A 13,436-nucleotide genomic window follows, 5' to 3' on the forward strand; every position below is an offset into this window, starting at 1 on the left:
TTTAAGTTCTTTGCTCAGAACATATGAAAGCTGGTGGTTCCTTTTAACATGAGTCTTCAATATTTCCAGGTAAGAAGTTTTAGGTTGTAGTTATAAGACTATTTCTCTCTATACCATTTGTATTTCATTAACCTTTGACTATTGGATGTTCTCATAGGCACTTTATTGCCAGTGTAACAGTATAGCTTCTGTCCCTCTTCTCGCTCCTGGGCTCGAACCAGGAACACAACGACAACCGCCACCCTCGAAGTAGCGTTACCCATGCAGAGCAAGGGGAACAACCACTCGAAGTCTCAGAGCGAGTGACGTTTGAAACGCTATTAGCACGCACCCCGCTAACTAGCTAGCCATTTCACATCGGTCACACGAGCCTAATCTCGGGAGTTGATAGGCTTGAAGTCATAAACAGCTGCTGGCAAATGCACGAAAGTGCTGTTTGAATGAATGCTTACAAGCCTGCTGCTGCCTACCATCGCTCAGTCAGACTGCTCTACCAAATCATAGACTTAGTTATAACACGATAACACAGAAATACGAGCCTTAGGTCATTAATATGGCCGAATCCGGAAACTATCATCTCGAAAACGAGACGTTTATTCTTTCAGTGAAATACGGAACCGTTCCGTATTTTATCTAACAGGTGGCATCCATAAGTCTAAATATTCCTGTTACATTGCACAACCTTCAATGTTATGTCATAATTACGTCAAATTAGGTGGCCCAAACGGTTGCATATACAGTGACTCTGTGTGCAATGAACGCAAGAGAAGTGACACAATTTCACCTGGTTAATATTGCCTGCTAACCTGGATTTCTTTTAGCTAAATATGCAGGTTTAAAAATGTATACTTCTGTGTATTGATTTTAATAAAGGCATTGATGTTTAGGTACACATTGGAGCAACGATACGCACCGAATCGATTATATTCAACGTAGGACATGCTAGATAAACTAGTAATATCATCAACCATGTGTAGTTACCTAGGGATTATGATTGATTGTTTTAAAGATAAATGTAATGCTAAAGCTAGCAACTTACCTTGGCTTACTGCATTCGCGTAACAGGCAGTCTCCTCGTGGAGTGCAATGTATTCAGGTGGTTAGAGCGATAGGCTAATTAACTAAGGTTGCAAGATTGAATCCCCCGAGCTGACAAGGTAAAAATCTGTCGTTCTGCCCCTGAACGAGGCAGTTAACCCACCGTTCCTAGGCCGTCATTGAAAATAAGAATGCGTTCTTAACTGACTTGCCTAGTTAAAGGTGTAAAATAAAAAGCCAAATCGGTGTCCAAAAATACCGATTTCCGATTATGAAAACTTGAAATCGGCCCTAATTAAATTGGCCATTCCGATTAATTGGACGACCTCTAGTCTCTAAGCGCTTTTCACCCCTGGATTGTGCAATATTTGCCCATTTTATTATTTTCAAAATTCTTCAATCTCTGTCAAATTGATTGTTGCTCAGTGCTAGACAACCATTTTTCAGGTCTTGCCATAGATTTAAGCAGAAAAGTAAAAACTAACTTGGCCACTCAGTAACATTCACTGTCTTGATTAGCAACTCCAGTCCAGATTTGGCCTTGTGTTTTAGGTTATTGTCCTGCTAAAAGGTGAACTCATCTCCCGGTGTCTGGTGGAAAGCCCAGCACCTAAGTTAAGGATGTGCATATGACCAAACTTTTTAGGGGAAAGTAGACAGAACCAAGTTTTCCTCAAATATCTTTCCTGTGCTTTGCTCCAACTCCTCAATCCTTAACGATTACAAGCATACCTATATGGTATTCTGTTCAGGCTTCCTTTTCACTTTCCATTAGGTTAGTAATTGTGGAGTAACTACAAGCTTGTTGGTCCATTTTCAGTTCCCCTATCATAGCCATTAAACTCAATGTTTTAAAGTTGCCATTGGCCTCGTGAAATCCCTGAGTGGTTTCCTTTCACTCTGGTAACTGATTTAGGAAGGACAACTATCTTTTTAGTGATTGGGTGTATTGATACACCATCCAAAGTGTAATTAATAACTTCACTGTGCTCAAAGGGATATTCAATGTCTTTTGTTTTTACTCTTCTACAAATAGGTGCTCTTCTTTGCGAGGCATTGGAAAACCTCCCTGGTCTTTGTGGTTGAGTCTGTGTTTTTGAAATTCGCTGCTCGACTGAGGGACCTTACAATTATCTGTATGTGTGGGGTACAAAGATGAGGTAGTCATTCAAAATATTGTTAAACACTTCTTACACATGGTCCATGAAACTTATTAAGCACATTTTTACTCCTGAACTTTAGGTTTGCCATAACAAATGGGTTGAATACTTTTCTTTCTTAATTAGTACACATTTCAAAAAACAGCCCCATAATGTCAAAGTGGAATTATTGTTTGTCGCTGGCTTACACACAATCTCAATTGAATCCATTTTAAATTCAGACTGAAACACAAACCAATGTGGAAAAAGTGAGTGTGTGAATACTTTCTGAAGGCACTGTACAGGTGCAAATTGTGTAGTCTAGTGGTTCAGATAAGTTTGTGTGTCAGGTGGAGTTTCTGAGTGAGAGGCTGGAGTTGATACAGAAACAACTGCAGGGAAAGGAGGACCTGGAGAAGGTAGAGTGAGTGTGTCTCCATGCTGGAGGACAGTGGATGTATGGCTAATAATAATACTTGATTAGGGTTAAGTATATCAAGGTTTCGCTAACTCTGTCCTGGGGCCCCTCGTGGGTGTACATTTTGGTTTTTGCCCAACCACTAAACAGCTGACTCAAATAATCTAAGCTTGATCAATAAATATAATTGATATATTAAGCCCTTTTCACATCAGCCGATATCACAAAGTGATATACAGAAACCCAGCCTAAAACCCCAAACAGCAAGCAATGCAGATGTAGAAGCACGGTGGCTAGGGAAAACTCCCTAGAAAGGCAGGAACCTAGGAAGAAAGAGAGAGAGAGAGAGAGGAACCAGGCTCTGAGGGGTGTCCAGTCCTCTTCTGGCTGTGCCGGGTAGAGATTATAACAGAACATGACCAAGATGTTCAAATGTTCATAAATGACCAACATGGTCAAATAATAATAATCACAGTGGTTGTCGAGGGTGCAACAGGTCAGCACCTCGGGAGTAAATGTCAGTTGACTTTTCATAGCCGAGCATTCAGCGTTAGAGACAACAGTTGCAGTAGCGAGAGAGAGAGTCGAAAACAGTAGGTCCGGGACAAGGTAGCACGTCCGGTGAACAGGTCAGAGTTCCATAGCCGCAGGCGGAACAACTGAAAAGAGACCATGTTTGTATGCAGCTTTATTATTTTTTACATTGTTTGCAAACTAATATGTGACACGTATTAATGCAAAACACGCAACATATATACACACATACATACAGTTGAAGTAGGAACTTTACATACACTTAGGTTGGAGTCATTAAAACTCGTTTTTCAACCACTCCACAAATTTCTTGTTAACAAACTATAGTTTTGGCAAGTCGGTTAGGACATCTACATTGACAAGTAATTTTTCCAACAATTATTTACAGACAGATTATTTCACTTGTAACTCACTGTATCACAATTCCAGTGGGTCAGAAGTTTACATACACTAAGTTGACTGCCTTTAAACAGCTTGGAAAATTCCAGAAAATTATGTCATGGCTTTAGACGCTTCTGATACGCTAATTGACATCATTTGATTCAATTGACATCATTTGAGTCAATTGGAGGTGTACCTGTGGATGTATTTCAAAGCTGACCTTCAAACACACATGGCGCCGACAGAGATGGCCGCCTCGCTTCGCGTTCCTAGGAAACTATGCAGTATTTTATTTCTTTACGTGTTATTTCTTACATTGGTACCCCAGGTAATCTTAGGTTTTATTACATACAGTCGGGAGGACCTGTATGAGAGCAACGTCAACTCACCATCATTACGACCAGGAATACGACTTTCCCGACGCGGATCCTCTGTTTTGCCCAACAACCAGGACAATGGATCGGATCCCAGCCGGCGAACCAAAACAACGTCGCAGTAAAAGGGGCAGACGAAGCGTTCTTCTGGTCAGGCTCCGGAGACAGGCACATCGCGCACCGCTCCCAATGTCCAGTATCTTGACAACAAGGTTGATGAAATTCGAGCAAGGGTTGCATTCCAGAAAGACATAAGAGACTGTAATGTTCTTTGCTTCACGGAAACATGGCTCACTCGAGACACACTATCGGAGTCGGTACAGCCAGCTTGCCACATTCGTCATAACGAGGAGACAAAGGCGCAACATGATAAGAATACATTCTTCCTTTAATTAAACGAAGAACATGTAATAAAATAACAAAACAAACGTGAAGCTACAATAACAAGTGCTGACAGGCAACTACACATAGACAATAACCCACAAAACCAAAATGGTATCCTAAATACGATCCCCAATCAGAGACAACGATAAACAGCTGTCTCTGATTGGGAACCAATTCAGGCCACCATAGACATACAATAAACCTAGACGAACAAACACCCCTAGACATGCAAAAAGCCTAGACGGAACAAACAAGCATACCCATTCTCTTCGATTATAATCACAGCCGCATATATTCCGCCCCAAGCAGACACATCCATGGCCCTGAACAAACTTTATTTGACTCTATGTAAACTGGAAACCACATTTCCTGAGGCTGCATTCATTGTAGCTGGGGATTTTAACAAGGCTAATCTGAAAACAAGACTCTCTAAATTCTATCAGCATATCGATTGTGCTACCGGGGCTGGTAAAACCCTGGATCATTGTTATTCTAACTTCCACAATGCATATAAGAGCCTCCCCTGCCATCCTTTCAGGAAAAGCTGACCACAACTCCATTTGTTGCTTCTCTGCCTATAGACAGAAACTAAAACAGGAAGCTCCCGCGCTCAGGTCTGTTCAATGCTGGTCCGACCAATCTGATTCCACGCTTCAAGATTGCTTTGATCACGTGGATTGGGATATGTTCCACACTGCGTCAAACAACAACATTAACGAATACGCTGATTCGGTGAGCGAGTTTATTAGCAAGTGCATCAGCGATGTCGTACCCCCAGCAACTATTAAAACATTCCCCAACCAGAAACCGTGGATTGATGGCAGCATTCGCGCAAAACTGAAAGCACGAACCACTCCGCAAGGCAATCAAACAAGCTAAGCGTCAGTAAAGAGACAAAGTAGAGTCGCAATTCAACGGCTCAGACACGAGGTATGTGGCAGGGTCTACAGTCAATCACGGATTACAAATAGAAAACCAGCCCCATCACGGACCTGGATGTCTTGCTCCCAGACAGACTATAAACAACTTCTTTGCTCGCTTTGAGGACAATACAGTGCCACTGACACAGCCCGCTACCAAAACCTGCGGACTCTCCTTCACTGCAGCCGATGTGAGTAAAACATTTAAACGTGTTAACCCTCGCAAGGCTGCAGGCCCAGATGGCATCCCCAGCCGCATTCTCAAAGCATGCGCATACCAGCTGGCTGGTGTGTTTACGAACATATTCAATCAATCCTTATCCCAGTCTGCTGTTCCCACATGCTTCGAGGGCCACCATCCTGTTCCCAAGAAAGCTAAGGTAACTGAGCTAAACGACTACCTCCCCGTAACACTCACTTCCGTCATCATGAAGTGCTTTGAGAGACTAGTCAAGGACCACATCACCTCCACCCTACCTGACACCCTAGACCCACTCCAATTTGCTTACCGCCCCAACAGGTCCACAGACGACGCAATCACAACCACACTGCACACTGCCCTAACCCATCTGGACAAGAGGAAAGCTATGTGAGAATGCTGTTCATTCATACAGCTCAGCATTTAACACCATAGTACCCTCCAAACTCATCATCATGCTCGAGACCCTGGGTCTCGACCCCACCCTGTGCAACTGGGTACAGTGCCTCTTTGCTTGACATCATGTGAAAATGAAAAGAAATCAGCCAAGATCTCAGAGAAAAAAATTGTAGTCTGGTTCATCCTTGGGAGCAATTTCCAAAACACACACACACACAGTACCAGTCAAAAGTTTGGACACACCTACTCATTCAAGGGTTTTATTTATAAAATTGTAAAAACAAGTATGAAAAACCCTTGAATTAGTAGTTGGGTTAACTTTTGACTGGTACTGTGTGTGTCTGTGTGTATATGTTTGTGTGATAGATATTTTCTTTTGCTAAACATTTGGGGCTCAAAGCAGAGCCCCACCTGCCCTGAATGACAGGTCGCCACTGCTTCAGTGTGTGACAGGTTTGTGATTCTGAAAGGACAGCAACCGATATAACCGCACTCATGTAGGAGAGTGCACTTTTTGTAAATCAAATCCAATTTTATTTGTCACATACACATGGTTAGCAGATGTTACAAATTAGCAACAAAATCTTCTTTGATAAGACCTGCTGGAGCCGCTGCAAACTAGCCTATAACAAAAGCTAGCTAGCTAGACACTGGGAAAATTACTGCTCGCTCTTGTGCAGTGTCCTATTGACCTTCAAGAAGGCAGAATTTCCATACATTTTGTAATAACGGTCACAGCCATTAAGTCAATGTGATTGGTTGATTCCACTGTCTCTCCAAAATTTTGCCCTAATACAGTTGAATGGCAGATGCCCTTTATCTAGCTCCTAATGGCTTAGCCAATGGCTGACTTAGCTAGCTAGATTTATCTAACCAAAGACCAGCAAAGAAAAATCGCGATTGGATATTTTTTTTGCTTCAGTGTTAACCCTTTCCAACAAAAACTGAAGAGATTAAATCAGAACATTATTGAAAATAATAATATAATTAGAATATTATTATTCTAATAGTTATTTTATAAATCCTTAGCCCTTCTCTGAAGGTGTAGAAGGCCCATTGTTCCCCACTGTGTTTGGGTTAGGAATAATTTGTAGAGTGTCTCTGTTTTCCCTCAGCATGCATTTTCTTCACTGTTCTGAATGTCTAAAAATGTTCTGAAATATGAAAACAGAAATACTGGACATTTTGAACTCTTATTATTGTGGTGATTTGACAAAATAGCAATCATGGAATTGAATTGGACTCGCCCTCGGTCTTGACTTGGTCTCTCGCTCCTTATCCCCCTCCCGGTCTCGGTCTTGCCTCGGACTCGATTTCCTCCGCTCTTGTTCTTGAATGTGTCTCGCTTTAGGTGGTCTCGAACACAACACTGCTCTGTAGTCTCATGGGTGTTCTAACCAGATTCCCCGGTGGGAGTCATTTTTTTTCAACACTTGGACACTGACATCCCACAATCCAAACCCATCTTTCCCATGTAACATTTTTGTTAACACGTCCACAGTGGGACAGGAGGAGGCTGTTGTCCTTGTGGTTCTCAAAGAGAGGGGAGCGTGAGAATGAGTTCCTCAGTTTAACATAATGATAGGCTTATTATCTAACACTGTAAATTATAACAGCATCTCACACACAACCTGACCACAATAACACACACACTCACTCACTCTACTGTCTACTTTCATACACCACACACTATAATAGTTTCACCACTAATTCACTGGGCTGCTACATTGGGCCCAGTTATCATCTCATACATCTTCCTTGTATTTTACATGATGAAGTCACCTTAGCTGACCTTTATCTATTTTATATCAACTGTGGCATGGAATGTTCCTTTGTTAGAAGTACTCATGCTGATATATGTGGGGAAAGGACACTTTTCAGAAGTATAATATATGGCAATGCAATGGCAGTTTTGCAATTGAGTAGCCCAAAATAGTTAATGAAACAATGGTATAACGTATCTACTGTATGTCTATCTTGTCATTACACTACTGTTATCACTCAACCAAACATGTTTACCAAGGGTTTCAGTTTTGACAGCTTTGTCTCAAGATGTTGCCTCAGCAGTTTGACATCAGTGTCTATTTCTGAGTACTGACATAACATCTACTCTTCTTTTGTCAATATGGGTCTCTCATTTGACTGTCTTTCTGTAAGTCTTCTGTGAACTGTGGCTACTGTGTGTGTGTGTGTGTGTGTGTGTGTGTGTGTTTTGTTTGTGTTTGGCCATCAGGAAGCCTTAGTCCAGGGCCAGCAGCTGTTTCTGTGCAGGGAGAAGCTCCAGAGGACATCTCACAACCAGGAGATGCATAGTCGCTGTGAGAGCCTGGCAATACAGCTAAAAGAAAGTGTTCAGTTATGCCGTGAAAAGGTTTGACCCACTCACGGTACCCTCTTATTGTCTCCCACATAAGCGCACATGTCCGTGGCGCGATATAATTTAATCAGCGCTTGTGTGCTGTGGTACTTACAGTAAATGCTATGTGATATAATTTCACCTTTGAGCATGCAAGAGTAATAGGTGCTGTTAAACATCTACTAGATGCTGTGGATACTGGAGTGCGGCACATGACGGTACTAATGCCTGGTCATCTGGGTGATATTGGTGATAGGAGAACCATGCCAGGCAAATGGAGGAGGAGCAGGGGAGGATGGAGGAGCAAGCTGCCCAGACTGAGGCCAGACTCCAGGCTACAGTGGCCTCCCTCAGACTGGAACTCGACACACTGAGATGGCTGCAACAGAATGAGGTAGCTAGAGCCTTCTACATTAGGTCATAATAACTGTCTGTTTAGTTACATTCACATCAAATTTCGTCGGAATGACCCAGGTTCAGTAGAGGGGTTCAAACTTTGACCCTTTTATACTGAGTTTCTCCTAAATTATCTGCGAAATTCCCAGGTCTATCCTCCCGTGCGAAGGGAGTATCTGGAGGTTATTATACATCTCAGTTTACTAAATCGATCATCTGTTTTTGTTGGATCCTCTGATTCAGAAAAGTTTTAGATAAGAGGGTTCAGTCTTCTAAGTCTCTTGAGTACTAACAATGAGCATGAGTCCCTTCTGTTAAACCAATGGGGGTCTCTTCTCCTCCAGCTGTCAGCTCTACAGGAGAGCCAGGCGGAGGTGCTGAAGGCGTCAGAGTGTGTCTCCGCCACCCTACGCTGCTCCCAGGATCAGCTGACCTCTGAACTACAGCATTGCAGACTGCAGCTGGAGGAGGCCCAGCACAACACCACCGCCCTGTTGGCAGAACTCAACACCAGAGAACAGCTGCTGCAGAGGACCAGCGAGACCCTGCTCATCAAGGTAGAGCGGTGAAGGAATATCCTCTTGTAGCTAAACAGCTAATGTTTATTTGATAGTTAATTATCTTGAAGTTGTCATACCCATTGATTGTGATAAAGTCATTATTATAATTATCTTTGTTTTGGGTGGGGGGGGGGATCAGGAATCCGAAATGACACGTCTAAGGACCAAGATCTCCAGCTTTGAGAGAAGCAAGGAGCTCCATAAAATAGCTGTTTGCTCTTGTATCAGGTCACAACCCTACAGCCACCTCCCTACTCCCACCACAAAGTAAGAGAGGAGACCGATAAAGAATACCTTTGTTGACAAATATACATTTTATTTTGAATATGAAAGTACTTTCGGACAAATTAAATGCTTTTGTTTTTATTGTATTGTCTAGTAGCATGCACAAATGCTTGGTGGATGCACTTTTGATTGCGCATATGACTATTTGTATTTTGTTGTTTACTATTACAGTAACATTCAGCAGGTCTAAACACCAATTCTAATTATTGACAACATATGCTAAACCACTGTGAAACGTGGCAGTGTTACAGCAGTGTTACGCCCTTATTTGTCTGTTCCAAGTGATCTGTGCCATTAGTATTGCTGCACGGAGAAGAGCTGCTCTCTGCAGGAAATTAAACGGAGCAGCATCTGCAGGCGATTTGATCCTAATGCTACCTCCAAATCGCTTCCCTTGCTCATCCTAGGAGTGGCTATGTAGGATTCCTTATGATCCTAGGAGATATGGAGCAAAGCAATCTGGCTGTGTCACAAATGGCACCCTATCCCCTACATAGTGCACTACTTTTGACCAGAGCCCTATGGGACCAGATCAAAAGTAATGCACTATAGGGTTCCATTTGAGAAGCATTCGTTGTCTCTGCCAGGTTTACGTTAAAGGTGAGCCATTCAAAAATCATGTAATTGCACAGAGTGAGTCCATGCAACTTATTATGTGACTTGTTAAGCAAATGTTTACTGGTTAACTTATTTAGGCTTGCCATAACAAAGGGTTTGAATACTTCTTATTGACTCAAGACATTTCAGCTCTTCATTTTTTATTAATTTGTTAACATTTCCAAAAAACAAAATCCACTTTGACATTATGGGTTATTGTGTGTAGATCAGTCACACACATGTTCAATTTAATACATTTTAAATTCAAGCTGTAACACAACAAATTGTGGGAAAAGTCAAGGGGTGTGAATACTTAATGAAGGCACTGTGTATCCTCAATCTCTCTTCAATTTGATTGTCTTTTAGGACAAGAGCAGACACAAAATATTCACAGATTGTGTCTGGATATGTTTGTCGGTGTGTTTTTATTTACGTGTGTGTGTGTTTGTAACAGCATGCCTGAAAGTGTGTGTGCACGTGCCTGCGAGTGTGTGTGTGTGTGTGTGTGTGTGTGTGTGTGTGTGTGTGTGTGTGTGTGTGTGTGTGTGTGTGTGTGTGTGTGTGTGTACAACAGACAAAAGCAGCAGAATGTGTGTGTGTGTGTGTGTATACAACAGACAAAAGCAGCAGAATGTGCTGAGGCAGCAGTCTGTGGTAGGAGGAGTGATGGTGATGGACCCAGCCCTAACCTGAGGCGACTGCTAGCCCTCAGTCATTCCAGGGCAGAGGTACATGCCTGCCCCCTCTGTCACACTGCCACGTGGGGAACAACGTGGCCAAATACCCCAGCTGCTGACAGCTCAGCACCACACAATAGTAGCCAGAGACACAGGCTGCAGCCCAAATGGTACCCTATTCCCTATACAGTGCACTACTTTTGACCAGAGTCATATAGGTAAAAAGTAGTATATAGGGAATAGGGTGCCCATTGGGATGCTACACAGGTCCAAGCTGCTGAACTCTACTGCCAATGTCCAGCCAAATTCATACATTGGGTTCCTGTGCTGGACACTGTCTTTTGTATCTCTCTATTAGACAGTATTCTTCCTCTTCCTTCTAAGAGTCCCTGACACAAACTTCATTTTTCATACACTGTAATGGAAAAGTGTAATTTATACGGTCATTTTGGGTATTGTCAACAGTCAAATGCTGTAAAACATTTTACTGCAGCATACTTTAAATTATGATACATTATGGGGAAATGTGGGTGGGAAAATAATTGCTGTATTTCTAATGGTACTGTAATTCTACCCAACAGAATACAGTGCCGTATTTTTTTTTGCCGTATTTTTGTAGTACCAAAAAACATTTGACCACTAGTGGGTACATGGTATTGTTGTTTCTGACTTATTAACAATTTTGAGAGGTACCTTGAAAGAGCCTATATTTGCTGCGATATGAAATACAGTAACTTACTTGCCAATGAGCTGCCTGTAAGTTACTGTCAAATTCACTGCAATTCACAATAAATGACTTCAATAAATGAAGAATCCAACAGGCTTATTCTTAATGCACTGCTTAGGGTTTTCATTCTCCAAAATTGTTCTATAATCTTTTTACCCTCAGATTTGATCCTTTTTCATAAGAATATCTTGCATATTCAATGGTAAACTGCGTGCAGAGGGCATTTAGAGGGATCTGTGTGGATTTCAGGGGGAATATTAAATGAAAAGCTTGTTGGGTTTCAGTTCTGGTGTCCTGCCACCTCTGCCAGCTGCCAGGCTATTTCTGCAGGTGGAATTGCACTGCTGTAACGTGGTTGATTGTTTTCACATAAATGTTCATAGATGTACACTCACTACACCGAGTATACAAAACATTAAGAACACCTGCTCTTTCCATGACATAGACTGACCAGGTGAATCCAGGTTAAATCTATTATCCCTTATTGATGTCACTTATTAAATCCATTCAGTCAGTGTAGATGAAGGGGAGGGGATAGGATAAAGAAGGATTTTTAAGCCTTGAGACAATTGAGACATGGATTGTGTACAGTGCATTCGGAAAGTATTCAGACCGCTTGACTTTTTCAACATTTTGTTACGTTACAGCCTTATATATAAAATAGACTAAGTTGTTTTTTTTCCCCTCTTCAATCTACACACAATACCCCATAATGACAAAGCAAAAATATTTTGCAAATGTATTAATAATGAAAAACTGATCACATTTACCTAAGTATTCAGACCCTTTACTCAGTACTTTGTTGAAGCACCTTTGGCAGTGATTACAGCCTCAAGTTTTCTTGGATATGACGCTACAAGCTTGGCACGCATATATTTGGAGTTTTCCCGTTCTTTGCAGATCCTCTCAAGCTCTGTCAGGTTGGATGGGGAGCGTCGCTGCACGGCTATTTTCAGGTCTCTCAGTTCGATCAGGTTCAAGTCCGGGCGCTGGCTGGGCCACTCAAGGACATTCAGAGACTTGTCCCGAAGCCACTCCTGAGTTGTCTTGTCTGTGTGCTTAGGGTCGCTGAAAAACATCTCCACAGCATGATGCTGCCACTACCATGCTTCACCGTAGGGATGGTGCCAGGTGTCCTCCAGACATGATGCTTGGCATTCAGGCCAAAGAGTTCAATCTTGGTCTCATCAGACCAGAGAATCTTGTTTCTCATGGTCTGAGAGTCTTTAGGTGCCTTTTTGGAAACTCCAAGCGGGCTGTCATGTGCCTTTTACTGAGGAGTGGCTTCCGTCTGGCCACTCTACCATAAATGCCTTATTGGTGGAGTGCTGCAGAGATGATTGTCTTTCTCCCATCTCCACAGAGGAACTCTAGAGCTCTGTCAGAGTGACCATTGGGTTGTTGGTCACCTCCCTGACCAAGGCCGTTCTCCCCCGATTACTCAGTTTGTCTGAGCTCTAGGAAGAGTCTTGGTGGTTCCAACTTCTTCCATTTAAGAATGATGGAGGCCACTGTGTTCTTGGGGAGCTTCAATTCTACAGATTTTATTTTTTACCCTTCCCTTGCCTTGACACAATCCTGTCTCTGAGCTCTTCGGACAATTCCTTCAACCTCATGGCTTGGTTTTTGCTCTGACATGCACTGTCAACTGTGGGACCTTATATAGACAGGTGTGTGCCTTTCCAAATCATGTCCAATCAATTGAATTTACCACAAGTGAACTCTAATCAAGTTGTATAAAACATCTCAAGGACAATTAATGGAAACAGAATGCACCTGAGCTCAATTTCGAGTCTCATAGCAAAGGGTCTGAATACTTATGTAAATAAGGTATTTCAATATAGAATTTATTATGAATTTGCAAAAAGTCATTATTGGGTATTGTGTGTAGATTGTTGGGGGAAATGTTTTATTTAATTCATTTTAGAATAAGACGGTATACTTTCTGAATGTACTTTGTGTGCTATTCAGAGGGTGAATGGGCAAGACCAAATATTTAAGTGCCTTTGAACAGGGTATGGTAGTAGGTGCCAGGCGCTCCGGTTTGTGTCA

At 42.2% G+C, this 13,436-nt stretch overlaps 1 protein-coding gene across 2 annotated transcripts in view; it reads left to right on the forward strand.

Moving 5' to 3' along the window:
• The window catches only part of LOC118393104 (coiled-coil domain-containing protein 18-like), a 43,474-nt gene extending 32,945 nt beyond the window's left edge, over nt 1-10,529 (forward strand). For both annotated transcript variants that reach the window (XM_035785417.2, XM_035785445.2), the window contains 4 exons: nt 8,020-8,157; nt 8,399-8,536; nt 8,883-9,095; nt 9,238-10,529. In XM_035785417.2, the coding sequence (XP_035641310.1) occupies nt 8,020-8,029 (10 nt within the window). In that variant the 3' untranslated portion in view covers nt 8,030-8,157; nt 8,399-8,536; nt 8,883-9,095; nt 9,238-10,529. The remainder of the gene's footprint in view (nt 1-8,019; nt 8,158-8,398; nt 8,537-8,882; nt 9,096-9,237) is intronic.
• Nucleotides 10,530-13,436: the final 2,907 nt, after the last annotated feature.

The sequence above is a fragment of the Oncorhynchus keta genome, chromosome 1 (genome assembly GCF_023373465.1).
Source record: "Oncorhynchus keta strain PuntledgeMale-10-30-2019 chromosome 1, Oket_V2, whole genome shotgun sequence".
Lineage (NCBI taxonomy): Eukaryota > Metazoa > Chordata > Actinopteri > Salmoniformes > Salmonidae > Oncorhynchus > Oncorhynchus keta.